This window comes from Capricornis sumatraensis, chromosome 2, assembly GCF_032405125.1.
Source record: "Capricornis sumatraensis isolate serow.1 chromosome 2, serow.2, whole genome shotgun sequence".
NCBI classification, from domain to species: Eukaryota; Metazoa; Chordata; class Mammalia; order Artiodactyla; family Bovidae; genus Capricornis; species Capricornis sumatraensis.
In genome coordinates this window covers 127,088,669-127,102,246 of record NC_091070.1, presented here as the reverse complement: position 1 = coordinate 127,102,246, position 13,578 = coordinate 127,088,669, and the positions used below count along the sequence as shown (strand labels likewise).

Below are 13,578 nucleotides of genomic sequence, written 5' to 3'. Positions count from 1 at the left end.
CATTCTATTGTTTTCCTCTATTTCTTTGCATTGATCATGGAGGAAGACTTTCTTATCTCTCCTAGCTATTTTTTGGAACTCTGCATTCAGATGGGTATATCTTTCCTTTTCTCCTTTGCCTTTAGCTTCTCTTCTTTTCTCAGATCTTTTAAGGCCTCCTCAGAAAACCATTTTGCCTTTTTGCATTTCTTTTTCTTGGGATGGTCTTGATCACTGCTTCCTGTACAAGGTCATGAACCTCTGTCTATAGTTCTTCAGGCACTCTTATCAGTTCTAATCCCTTGAATCTATTTGTCACTTCTCCTGTATAATCATAAGGGATTTTGTTTAAGTCATACCTGAATGATCTAGTGATTTTCCCTACTTTTTTTACTTTAAGTCTTGAATTTTACAGTAAGGAGATCATGATCTGAGCTATAGTCACCTCTGGTGTTTTTTTTGCTGACTGTATAGAGCTTCTCCATCTTCAGCTGCAGAGAATATATTTAATGTGATTTTGGTCTTGGCCACCTCGTGATGTCCATGTGTAGAGGAGTCTCTTGTGTTTTTGGAGGAGGATGTTTGCTATGATCAGTGCATTCTTTTGGCAAAACTCTGTTTGCCTTTGCCCTGCTTCATTTTGTACTCCAAGGCCAAATTTTCGCATTACTCCAGGTATCTCTTGACTTCCTACTTTTGCATTCCAGTCCCCTATGATGAAAAGGACATCTTTTCTGGATGTTAGTTCTAAAAGGTCTTGTATGTCATCATAGAGCTGTTCTGCTTTAGCTTCTTTGGCATTAGTGGTTGGGTCATAGGCTTGGATTACTATGATATTGAATGATTTGCCTTGGAAGCGAACAGAGATCATTCTTTCATATTTGAGATTGTACCCAGTACTGCGTTTCAGACTCTTGACTATTAGGGCTACTCCATTGCTTTTAAGGGATTCTTGCCCACAGTAGTAGATATAATGATCATCTGAATTTAATTTGCCCATTCTGGTCCACTTTAGGTCACTGATTCCTAAAATGTCGGTGCTCACTCTTGCCATCTCCTGTTGGACCACTTCCAGTTTACCTTGATTCCTGGACTACATTCCAGGTTTCAATGGAATATTGTTCTTTACAGCTTCAGGCTTAACTTCCATCACCAGTCACATCCACTACTGGGCATTGTTTTTGCTCTTACTTTGTCTCTTCATTCTTTCTGGAGTTATTTCTCACTCTTTTCTAGTTGCATATTGAGCACCTATCAGTCTGGGGAGTTCACCTCTCAGTGTCATTTCTTTTTGCATTTTCATACTGTTCATGGGGTTCTCAAGGCAAGAATACGGAAGTGGTTTTCCATTCCCTTCTCCGGTGGACCATGTTTTGTCAGAACTCTTCACCATGACTTGTCCATGTTGGGTGGCCCTACATGGCATGGCTTATAGTTTCATTGAGTTAGACAAGGCTGTGATCCATGTGATCAGTTTGGTTAGTTTTCTGTGATTGTGGTTTTCATTCTCTCTGCCCTCTGATGGATAAGGACAAGAGACTTATGGAAGCTTCTTGATGGGAGAGATTGACTAGGGGTGAAATTGCGTCTGATTGGTGGGGCCTTGCTCAGTAAATGTTTAATCCAATTTCCTGTTGATGGCCCGGGCTCTGTTCCCTCCCTTTTGTTTGGCCTGAGACGAAACTGTGGTAGAGGTAATGATGGTAATGGTGGCCTCCTTCAAAAGGACTTGTGCACACATTGTTGTATTCAGTGTCTCTGACCCCACAGCAGGCCACTGTTGATCCACGCATCTGCTGGAGACTGCTGGACACTCAGGCAAGTTTGCTCCTTGTGGAGACTCTGTTTCTTTGTTTTGGCTCCTGGTCCGCTAAAGGTTTGTTTGTGCCCTCTAAGAGTTTGTTTCCCCAGTCCTGCAGAAATTCTATAATCAAATCCCACTGGCCTCCAAAGTCAGATTTCCTGGGGGTTCTCAGTCCCTTTGCCAGATCCCCAGGTTGGGAAATCTGTTGCTTGTGCTGTGCTTAGTTGCTCAGTCGTGTCCGACTCTTTGTGACCCCATGGACTGTAGCCCACCAGGCTCCTTTGTTCATGGGGATTCTCTTGGTAAGAATACTGGAGTGGGTTTTCATGCCCCCCTCCAGGGGATCTTCCCAACCCAGGGATCAAACCCAGGTTTCCCTAATTGAAGGCAGATTCTTTACCATCTGAGCCACCAGGGAAGCCCATATAGGCTTGGCCCATGTAGTCTTAATTAAGCCCATGTAGTGTTAATTCTCCAGTCCCTCCAGAGATCAGGCTGATTCCATGTGGTTCAAGGTCCTCACCATAAATCACATTATTAGCATAAACTGTCTGACATGACTCAAGGCTTTAGGTAAACAAAAATGCTCTTAACAGGCAGAATAATAAAGATTTAGAGGTTATTTTCCAGGAGGCTGGCTTAGGCCAAATCTTTTCTGAAGATGTGCAGGGTTTGGACAACCCAGACCTGCTGAGTGAATCCTTTAGATAACATTGCGTTATCTAGTGTTCTTATAGATTAACATAAAACTTGTTAAGAATCCCTGTGTAGGGTCCTGTTAAAGATTATGGTTGATGTCTTAACAAGGAGAGAAAGTCGAGACCTAACCTGCAGGGGAAGATGCTAATAAGAGGCAAGGTGATGTGCATTACCTGCAGAATATCTGAAAGTTTCAAGAATTAAAGGACTATTTACTTCTGAAGACAGGGGTCTAAAATACAGCTGGAAAAGCATTGTTTGAAAGTTTTAAAAGGAGCTTTTAACCCCTAAATCTCCAATTCTCTAGCCTAAGCATCCTGGATACTGTCCTCCCTTTCCCAAAAGAAAACTAAAAGTTTACTTTTGGATGGATGAATTAGAGAAGATCTAGATTTGGGAAATGCCAGGGAGAAGGCAATGGCACCCCACTCCAGTACTCTTGCCTGGCAAATCCTATGGACAGAGGAGCCTGGTGGGCTGCAGTCCATGGGGTCACTAAGAGTCGGACACGACTGAGCGACTTCACTTTCACTTTTCACTTTCATGCATTGGAGAAGGAAATGGCAACCCACTCCAGTGTTCTTGCCTGGAGAATCCCAGGGATGGGGGAGGCTGGTGGGCTGCCGTGTATGGGGTCAGAGTCGGACATGACTGAAGTGACTTAGCAGCAGGTATGGTATGGCTGAGGGGAAAGGGCAGAAGTTATTATAAAAAAATGAAGAGTGTTGGAGGTGGAGAACATTAAGTGAAAAATGGATTCTGAATATTGAGACAGCTTTATTCTGCTAGACTTTTAAAATTCTGCTAATCAAATTTATTTTCAGTAAGCAGGAAAATGAAGGATTTTTCTCTGGGGAGACCTGACTATGACTGGCACAAGAGGAGAGAGCTACGGTGTTCTTTAGTAAAATGCCACCTGCATTTCACCTGATCTCCCTAAGATGAAACTCAGTCAACAAGTCTGGCCTGTTCATTGATAGCCTTTGATTGTTTTATAAGTGCTTTACTCATATGTGAAGAGCAAACCAAAGAACACCTGACATGTAAAGAAAGTTTGTTACATGAGAGAAATGGAAGAAAAGAATTTAGAGGATACAGAAACAATGCAGGGACCAGAATACATATACCTAAAAAGAATTAACATCTTTAGAGTGCCAAAAAATTAAATTTATAAAATGCGAACTAGTTATAAAAAGGAACATTTACAGAATAAGAAAGAGTTCTTGGAAAATAAAAATGTGATAGTTTTAAAATTCAAGAGAGGAATTGGAAGATAAAATTGAGCATCTTTCTCAGAAGGACAAAGTTCAGTTCAGTTCAGTCACTCAGTCGTGTCACAAAAGGTTGAGAAAATAAGAAAAATGAAAAGATGAGTCTGCAACATCTAATAAATGGTTGATTAGTGGTTTTGAAAAGAGAACATGGAAAATAGAGGGGAAGAATTCAGAGACACAGTTCAAAGGTTGCTACTGAAATTTTAGAAAAGAAAATGAAGTTTCAGAAAATGTTAGAAAAAGTGGCATAACAGATCCTAAAAGTTTATAGAGAAAAAAAATAGTTCCACCCAAAAGATTCGGATTGTGTATAATGGCACATTAGATTCTTCAACAGTAATATTAGAAACTGAAAGAGTGTGGAGCTAAGGCTTAGAAAGAATTATGTATTCAGCCAAATTATGACTCAGATCTGAGGGAAAGATATTTTTAGGCATTTTGTCAGATTGCTACTAGAAAATCTGCTTCAGCATAAAAATAGGGATATAAAGTGATTTTGGAAACAGGTGATCTGTCACTAGAGAAAGCAAGGGCACTGTCAGGATTGTGAAAATGGGAATCAGGATATTGGATGTGGATGTTGGAATGTAGGATGTTGGCTGTGCTTCAGATAGAGAGAATGGAACTCCCCTTTAGAGTAGGAGGAAAGAGCCTCAGAAAGGATTTATCAGAGAAAAAAGTGAAACTGACATTTTCTGATGTGTTTGATTATTTTGAGAGAGGTTTTGAAACTCAAGTTTAATTTGGAAGTAAATTAATAATTTTACTAAAACTACATCAACAATAAACCCCACCAAACTTCAGACCAGTAGTTAACAGCACGGAAAACAAAAGTTGAACAAATTTATATGTCAATAGTAATATAAGAAAAAAACTTAACTATATTGAAAGAGTGAGACAGGGAATATAAATGGAAAAGTATGTATAGGGGTGGGTTAATAGTTTATAAGAAAGCTAAATTAACTACAGGGGAATGTAGTAAATAGCTAAAACTTTTTTTTAAATCAAGAAATCGCCTGGTAAACTATACAGTGGTAAATAGAAAAACAGATGGAAGAGTTTAAGTAATTGGCTTAGGAAAAGGGAAAGTTAAGAAAATGAGGAAAATAGGACAGGCTATTAGATTTTTTAAAAATTCGACATTATTGAGACATATTTTATGTACCGTAAAATGTGTCTATTTTAAGAGTTCAGCTTGATGAGTTTGGACAGTTTTACACACCGGTGTAACAATTGCAGTAGCTGTGAATACATCCATCATCTCGAAATCGTTTGTGTCCCTCTTTAGTCAGTTCACCCGATTCCTTGGCCCCAGGCAACTACTGATCTGCTTTTAGTCATTTAAGATTAGATTTGTCTTTTATAGAGTTTCAATCAAATGGAATCATAAGGATGTCATATTTTATTTCTGGGCTTTTGTTCAGCATGTTTTTGAAATTCGTTCCATGAATCTCAAATGATACAGTATTATTCCACTGTATAGATATACCATGATTTGTTTTATTTATTCACCTATTGACCATTTATTTGTTCAAAATTTGGCCCAGTTTTTGGCTGTTAGGAATAAAATTGCTATGTACATTTGTATATAAGTCTTTGTATGGGCATGTTTTATTTTTGATATTTCAGTCTGTGATCTATTGTGAGTTAATTTTTTTTGTTTATTATGTGAAGTAGAGATTGTATTTCATTTTTCCTCATAGGGTGGACATTTTAGTGTTCTAACATTATTCTTGAAAGATTATCCTTTTTTGATTGAATTACCTTGACTGTTTTGTTCAAAATTGGTTGACAGAATCAGATGTTATTCTTTCTACTCAATAATCTTTATGCCTGTTCTTAATGAGAATATGACACTGTGTTGATTGCTATAACTTTTATAGTAAGTTTTGAAATCAGGTCCTCCAACTTTGTTTTTTTTTTTAATTTGTTTCATCATTCTAAGTCCTTTGCCTTTATAGAATTAACTTTTCTGTGAAAATAAAAGGTTGCTGTAATTTTGATTGAAATTCATCGACAACATTAAAGAAAAAGCAACACTAAGTCTTTCATTACCTGAGCATGTTATATCAATCCACTTAGTTCAGTTCAGTTCACTCTCTTAGTTGTGTCCAACTCTTTGCGACCCCATGAACTGCAGCACACCAGGCTTCCTGTCCATCACCAACTCCTGGAACTTACTCAAACTAATGTCCATTGAGTTGGTAACACCATCCAACTATCTCATCCTCTGTCATTCCCTTCTCCTCCTGCCATCACTCTTTCCCAACATCAAGGTCTTTTCAGATGAGTCAGTTCTTCAAATCAGGTGGCCAGAGTATTGGAGTTTCAGCTTCAAATGAATATTGAGGATCGATTTCCTTTAGGATGGACTGGTTGAATCTCCTTCCAGTCCGAGGGACTCTAAAGAGTCTTCTCCAACACCACAGTTCAAAAGCATCAGTTTTTCGGTACTCAGCTTTCTTTATAGTCCAGCTATCACATCCATACGTGACTACTGGAAAAACCATAGCTTTGACTAAATGGACTTTTGTTGGCAAATGTCTCTGCTTTTTAATATGCTGTCTAGGTTGGTCATAGCTTTTCTTACAAGAAGCAAGTATCTTTTAATTTCATGGCTGCAGTCACCATCTACTGTGATTTTGGAGCCCTATAAAATAAAGTTTCTCACTGTTTCCATTATTTCCCCATCTATTTGCCATGAAGTGATGGGACCAGATGCCATGATCTTAGTTTTCTGAATGTTGAGTTTTAAGCCAGCTTTTTCAGTCTCTTCTTCCACTTTCATCAATAGGCTCTTTAGTTCTTCTTCACTTTCTGCCATAAGGGTGGAATCATCTGCATATCTGAGGTTATTGATATTTCTCCCAGCAATCTTGATTCCAGCTTGTGCTTCTTCCAGCCTGGCATTTCGTATGATGTACTCTGCATATAAGTTAAATAAGCAGAGTGACAGTATATAGCCTTGACATGCTCCTTTTCCTATTTCAAACCAGTCTATTGTTCCATGCCCAGTTCTAACTGTTGCTTCTTGAGCTGCATACAGATTTATCAGGAGGTAGGTCAGGTGGTCTGGTATTCCCATCTCTTGAAGAATTTTCCAGTTTATTGTGATCCACCCAGTCAGCTTTGGTGTAGTCAGTAAAGCAGAAGTAGATGTTTTTCTGGAACTCTTGGGCTTTTTTTGATGATCCAACAAATTTCAGCAATTTGATCTCTGTCTTTTCTAAATCCATCTTGAACATCTGGAAGTTCACAGTTCACATACTGTTGAAGCCTGACTTGGAGAATTTTGAGCATTACTTTACTAGCACGTGAGATGAGTGCAATTGTGTGGTAGTCTGAACATTCTTTGGCATTGCCTTTCTTTGGGATTGGGATGAACCTTTTCCAGTCCTGTGGCCACTGCTGAGTTTTCCAAGTTTGCTGGCGTATTGAGTACACCACTTTCACAGCATCATCTTTTAGAATTTGAAATAGCTCAATTGGAATTCTGTCACCTTCACAAACTTTGTTTGTGGTGATGCTTCCTATGGCTCACTTGACTTCACATTCCAGGATGTCTGGCTCTAGGTGAGTGATCACACCACCGTGATTATCTGGGTCATGAAGATAGTTTTTGGATAGTTCTGCTGTGTATTCTTACCACCTCTTCTTAATGTCTTCTGCTTCTGTTAAGTCCATACCATTTCTGTTCTTAATGGTGCCCATCTTTGCATGAAAAGTTCCCTTGGTATCTCTGATTTTCTTGAAGAGATCTCTAGTCTTCCCCATTCTATTGTTTTCCTCTCTTTCTTTGCATTAATCATGGAGGAAGGCTTTATTATATCTCCTTGCTATTCTTTGGAACTCTACATTCAGATGGGTTTATCTTTCCTTTTCTCCTTTTCCTTCAGCTTCTCTTATTCTCTCAGCTATTTGTAAGGCCTCATAAGACAACCATTTTGCCCTTTTGCATTTCTTTTTCTTGGGGATGGTCTTGATCACTGCTTCCTGTACAATGTCACGAGCCTCTATCTGTAGTTCTACAGGCACTCTGTCTATCAGATCTAATCCTCTGAATCTATTTGTCTCTTTCACTATATAATCATAAGATATTTGATTTAGGTCATACCTGAATGGTCTAGTTTTTTTCCCTTTTTTTTTCAATTTAAGTCTGAATTTTGCAATAAGAAGTTCATGATCTGAGCCACAGTCAGCTCCCCTGTCGTTTTTGCTGACTGTATAGAGCTTCTGCAACTTTGCCTGCAAAGAATATAATCAATCTGATTTTGGTATTGACCATCTGGTGATGTCCATGTGTAGAGTCTTTAAGAGGGTGTTTGCTGTGACCAGTGCGTTCAGCTTATCTCTTATTTAGCACCAGAGGATTCATACCGGAGTGAAACCTTATAAATGCAGTGAATGTGGTAGAGCCTTCAGCCAGAATGCACCTCAGAAAACACCAGCGAACTCATATCGGAGAAAAGCCCTACAAATGTACTGAGTGAGAAAGTGTTCAGTGACTGTTCAACAAGTGACCCTTGTTGGTTTTCTTTAATTTCGCTTAGCAGCGGTGTTTTGTAGGTCTTAGTGTATACTTCTTGCACATATTCTATTTCATGTTTTTTGATGTTTTATAGATGTAATTGTTTTTGAATATCCATTTCTGATCATAACTAGCATGTAGAAATGTATTTGATTTTAGTTTGCTGAACCTGAATTTTTTTTTACTGAAGTCATCTTTTAGTTTTATTGGCTTTTAAAGATTGCTTAGGGTTTTCCTTGTACATAGTCATATGCTTTGTGAATAGAGGTACGTTTTCTTTTTTGATTTTTATGCCTTTTGTTCTTTTTCTTTTTGCACTGGCTAGGACTTTCAGTACATTATTGAAAAGAAGTGGTGAGCATGCATGTATTTGATTTGTTCTCAACCTTAGAAGTAGGGTCTTCTGCCAGTACGTATGATGGCTGCTGTAGGGTTTTTTTTTGAAGATGCCCTTTAGTAAGTTGAGGATGTTGCCTTGTAGTTTTCTGAGAAGTTTATTTTCTTTTAATCATGACTGGGTGTTGAATTTTACAGATGCTTTGTCTACATCTAAAAGATGATTGTATTTTTTTTCCCTTTTATTTGTTGACATGGTGAAATATATTGATGGGTTTTTGAATGTTAAATTCCACTTATATTCCTGACTTAAACTGCACATGGTCATTGTGTAGTATCCTTTTTATGTATTGTTAATTTTTGTTAAGGAATTTTGCATCTTTGTTTTTAAGATATATTGATTTTTAATTTCCTTGTAATATTTTTGCCTAGTTTTCATGTCTTAGTAATGCAGGCTGCAAAAAAAAGTTGAGAAATGTTTTAATGAGTATTACGTTTGATACACCACAAGCTACTATTACATAATTCAACTGATATTTAATTAAATACTCTGCTCTTGTATAGCGTAGTACTCACTGGGTTGTAAGAAACTCAGTTCAGACTAATTGATATAAAAATATTTATTAGTTTAGGGGCTCTAACCCAGGGCTTCAAATTTGGCTCAGTCCAACCCTGTAGGTGTTATTGTCAACAGATATGTATATCTCTGTCTATTTTCTTTTGTTACTTCGTTTCTCCATATTGGGAGAGTTAGCCCCCGTCAGCTCCAGGATTATATATTGCAAAGGTCTTGAGATTGCAAAACAAGAGAGTCCTTTGTCTCATGGTATCTATAGCAATATGTGTGAAAGGACTTGATTGTCTTTACTGAATCTCATGTACCCAGTCACTTAGTGTAGGTCAAGGATTGGCAGGCTACAACCTGCTGGCCAAATTCTGCCTGCTTCCTGTTTTTGCTAGTCATGCTCATTTGTTTGCACATTGTCCAGGGCTGCTTTTTGGGGCAATAGCTGAGTTTAGTGGTTAGCTTATATACCATACAGACTTCAAAGTCTAAAATGCTTACTTTATAGGAAGAGTTTGCTGATCTTTGGTCTAAAGATTAGGGATACTCTAGCCAGGCTGTGTTCATTGATTGTGGAATCAGAGCCCATTTTTGACACCCCTGTGATGGTCACAGCGAGGGAAGGGGAGCTGTTTCTGAACGGATTGGCAGTTCCTAAAAGGAAAGAATGCCAAATAGACACTTTACTCCTTGATAAAAAGCTTCTTTATTACACCTAATTTTTTGTTCTGTTGTGTAGACTTAAGTTAAACATGATTATATATATTTTCACATTGATACCAATGTTAACAGAATAATATACTAATGTAGGAGATACAGGAGAATGTGTAAGGATATAGTAATAGAATCTTTAAATTGCATGAAATATAAGGATAACAGTCTGTGAAATATGTAAATTGATGGGTTATAATTTTTCTTTTCTCAGATGATGAAACATGCCTGGGATAATTACAGGATATATGGATGGGGGCATAATGAGCTCAGACCTATTGCAAGGAAAGGACACTCCACTAATATATTTGGTAAGGTTACTTTTTACTGTTTTCATTTTCTACCTTCATTTTAAAAATAGGATCTAACTTTTTAGTTACTTTCTAAAACCTGAGTACAGTAGTCCCTGCTTATCTAAGCTTTTGTTTTCTTTCTATTTCATTTACTTATAGTCAATCTCAGTCTGAAAATATTAAATGGAAATTTTCAGAAATAATTCATAAATTTAAATGTTGTGCCTTTTCCAGCCTATGGTATGAGCCATCTCTTTGTCCAGTGTGTCTTCTTAGTTAGCCATCTGTCTGGGTTATCAGATCAGCTGTGGAGATAGCACAGTGCTTGTGTTCAGGTAGTCCTTATTTTACTTAATAATAGGCCCACAACACAAGAGTAATGATGCCAGCAATTTGGATTTGCCAAAGAGAAACTGTAAAGTACTTTCTTTAAGTGAAAAGATGAAAGTTCTTTACTTAATAAGGACCATATGCTGAGGTTAAGATCTCAGATAAGAATAAATATTCTAATCATGAAATTGTGAGGAAGGAAATTTGTGCTAGTTTTAGTATTGTGCTTCATACTGCACAGGTTATGGCTGTAGTGCAATTAAGTGCTTAGTTAAGATGGAAAAGCCTTTATGTTTGTACAGTAAGATCTTTTAAGGAAGAAAGAGAGACCACATCTACATAATGTTTATTGCAGTAAATTATTATAATTATTCTATTTTATTATTAGTTATTGTCAATCTCATACTGTGCCTAATTTATAAATTAAATTTGATTATACATATGTATGTATAGGAAAAAAACATGTAGAGTTTGGTACTCTCTAGGGTTCCAGGTATCTGGGCACCTTGAGATAAGGGGAGGACTTCTTTATTTCTCATGGGCGTCAGTCCATGGGGTCACAAAAGAGTCAGACACAATTTAAGTGACTAAACAACAGTAACAACTATATTTCTATGGAACTGTAATTTGAAGCAAGGTGTAGTTTTTTGCAAGTTTCACTCAAGATTTAGTCATCACAGATACGTGATAAATTTTGTATTTGCATACAGATGTTTTAGTCATTTATTTGTATTTTGAAGCATTTTCTGCATTGTTTTTTAGTATAAGAAATGTACTTACCTATTTGTAATTCTTTTTCTTCAACATAGTCCCAATTCTGATACTCACACATTACAGAGGAGGAAAAGGATAGGAAATTTCAGTAGTGTTAGCTATGTATGTTTAAAAAAAAAGAAGTAACATGCCCAAGGTGATTCAGTTGGTAAATTGAATAAATGTGCAGTATATTCACAGTTGCAAGGGAGAAATTGACAGTGTGTGTGTGGATGAAGGTTTGGGGAAGAGCTTGTTATTTAACTTGAATTTTATAACTTTCTACCTCTCTTGAGTTCAGTTCACTTGTTAAATTTCTCAGTTTAAAAGAGTGTTCACTACTTTAACAACTTTTACTTAACCCAAGAATAACTCTTAAAAATTACCAAGTTGTTCTTTAGAGTCTTCACATCTTTCTCTCATTTTAGGTGCTTCTTGATGTGATGGGTATCTTTTAAATAGCAGTAGGTGAAGGCAAGAAAATACTAATGGAATCAGAAAGCACATTTGTCAGTCACATGCAGTGCAGTCATCTTCACTAATTGTAATGCAACACCACAGTAATAACTATTTTTTTATTGTGACTGTGGAAGAATTTTTCCTGTGCAATGATATCTCATATTTTTTTCAATATTTGATTGTTGCCTGTCAAAAAAGAAAATGACTAAAAAAGTTAATTTCTTCTGGGTTTGAGAGATGTTGGGATGGAGGAATAATGGAAAAATAATGGAATAATGAAAGACACCAGAGATCTCACATATGACATTTAATTTAGCATCTATCACTTAATGAAGTATAGTTTATTTCCTTAGTAGAGGTTACAGAATTAAGAGTTACTATTGCTTTGTGGAGGCAACAGTGAGACATTAGCGCAGTAGAAGATATTTAATGATTAATTAAAATTAGATCCTGTCTGCAACTAACCATCCATTTGTATTAAACTCAGTGGTAAACTCTGAGCCCTTTGAAAATGAGTTGGATGTTAATTTTCTGTTTAGTTTTTTAAATCGTATTTCTCAGAATATCTAATATAGTAAGTAAGACTTAATCAAATAGTATGGTTCTAGGCAATGTAGTAGGTAAAAAACATACATTTGTTTTACTTAATCATGACTGTAATCAATAATTTAATTTACTTAATCAGTTACTGTAAGGTATGATTTTTTGCCGAATTTAAAGATAAATGAGCTTTCAGGTAACTTCTTAAAATTTTATTCCTTATGAGCCAGTATAATTCATTTAGTGAGCAAAATGGTTGTCTCTTTTTTAAAGTCTGAAAGTGTTAGTTGCTCTGTTGTGTCAAACTCTTTGCGATCTCATGGGCTATATAGTTTGCCGGTCTCCTCTGTCCATGGAATTCTTCAGGCAAGAATACTGGAGTGGGTAGCCATGCCCTTCTCCAGGCAATCTTCCCGAGCCATGGATCGAACCCAGGTCTCCCGCATTTCAGGCAGATTCTTTACCATCTGAGCCAGCAGACAAGCCCATTTCCTTCTTAAATGAATGTGACTTTGTTAAAATCCTAATGGGTAAGTTTTGACTTAATGTTTTCTCTTTTTAAAAATAGCATTTTTATGAAAGAGGTTTTGCTATTTATTTATTTATGGCTGTGCTGCACGCCACGTGGCTTGGAGGATCTTAGTTCCCTGACCAAGGATAGAACCCAGGCCCATGTCAGTGAAAGTTTGGAGTCCTAACTACTGGGCCAACAGGGAAGTCCCTTATGAAAAGTGGTTTTAATTTGTGGTACTTTTTGTCAGACTTCTTCACAAGTGACCTTTGTAGTCACTATTTGGTTAGGTTGGTAAATGATGACCAGGGCAATGACAGATTCAGATTATTGTCAGGTGAGTTCTTACTGACTGGTCATTAGGAGCACTTAAACTGGTTTACTGGATAAACAAAGTTATTTGTGAGATCATAGAAATTAAAGGAGCCTAGAGTTGGAAATGAAGAAAGAAATGGCAACCCACTCCAGTATTCTTGCCTGGAAAATCCCATGAACAGAGGAGAGTTGGAAAGGGTGACTTTACAAAATTAGTCTTTTCACTTGGTACAGAAGGAAGATTTTGTCAGTTTTGGTTTGCTCTTTCTGAGGGTTCATCTTGTAATGAGTATCAGTTAAGTGTTTTCCAATAAAATTTTTACCTTTTCATTGAGGTATGAGGTCAGTTATTTGCTTTAGAGATTCTGTAATTGGGTTTGTGAATAAAACTGTATTTTCCTTTGTATATGTGTATGTTACATACACATTACTAGTAACAATAGTTACATACACATTACTAGTGGCAGCATCAACAGTATTT

General features: G+C 37.0%; 1 protein-coding gene across 1 annotated transcript in view; it reads left to right on the top strand.

Annotated features, from left to right (window-relative positions):
• The window catches only part of MAN1A2 (mannosidase alpha class 1A member 2), a 151,218-nt gene that overhangs the window by 44,523 nt on the left and 93,117 nt on the right, over positions 1-13,578 (top strand). Inside the window, exon 3 of the mRNA XM_068965043.1 lies at positions 10,111-10,207. Within this exon, the coding sequence (XP_068821144.1) occupies positions 10,111-10,207 (97 nt within the window). The remainder of the gene's footprint in view (positions 1-10,110; positions 10,208-13,578) is intronic.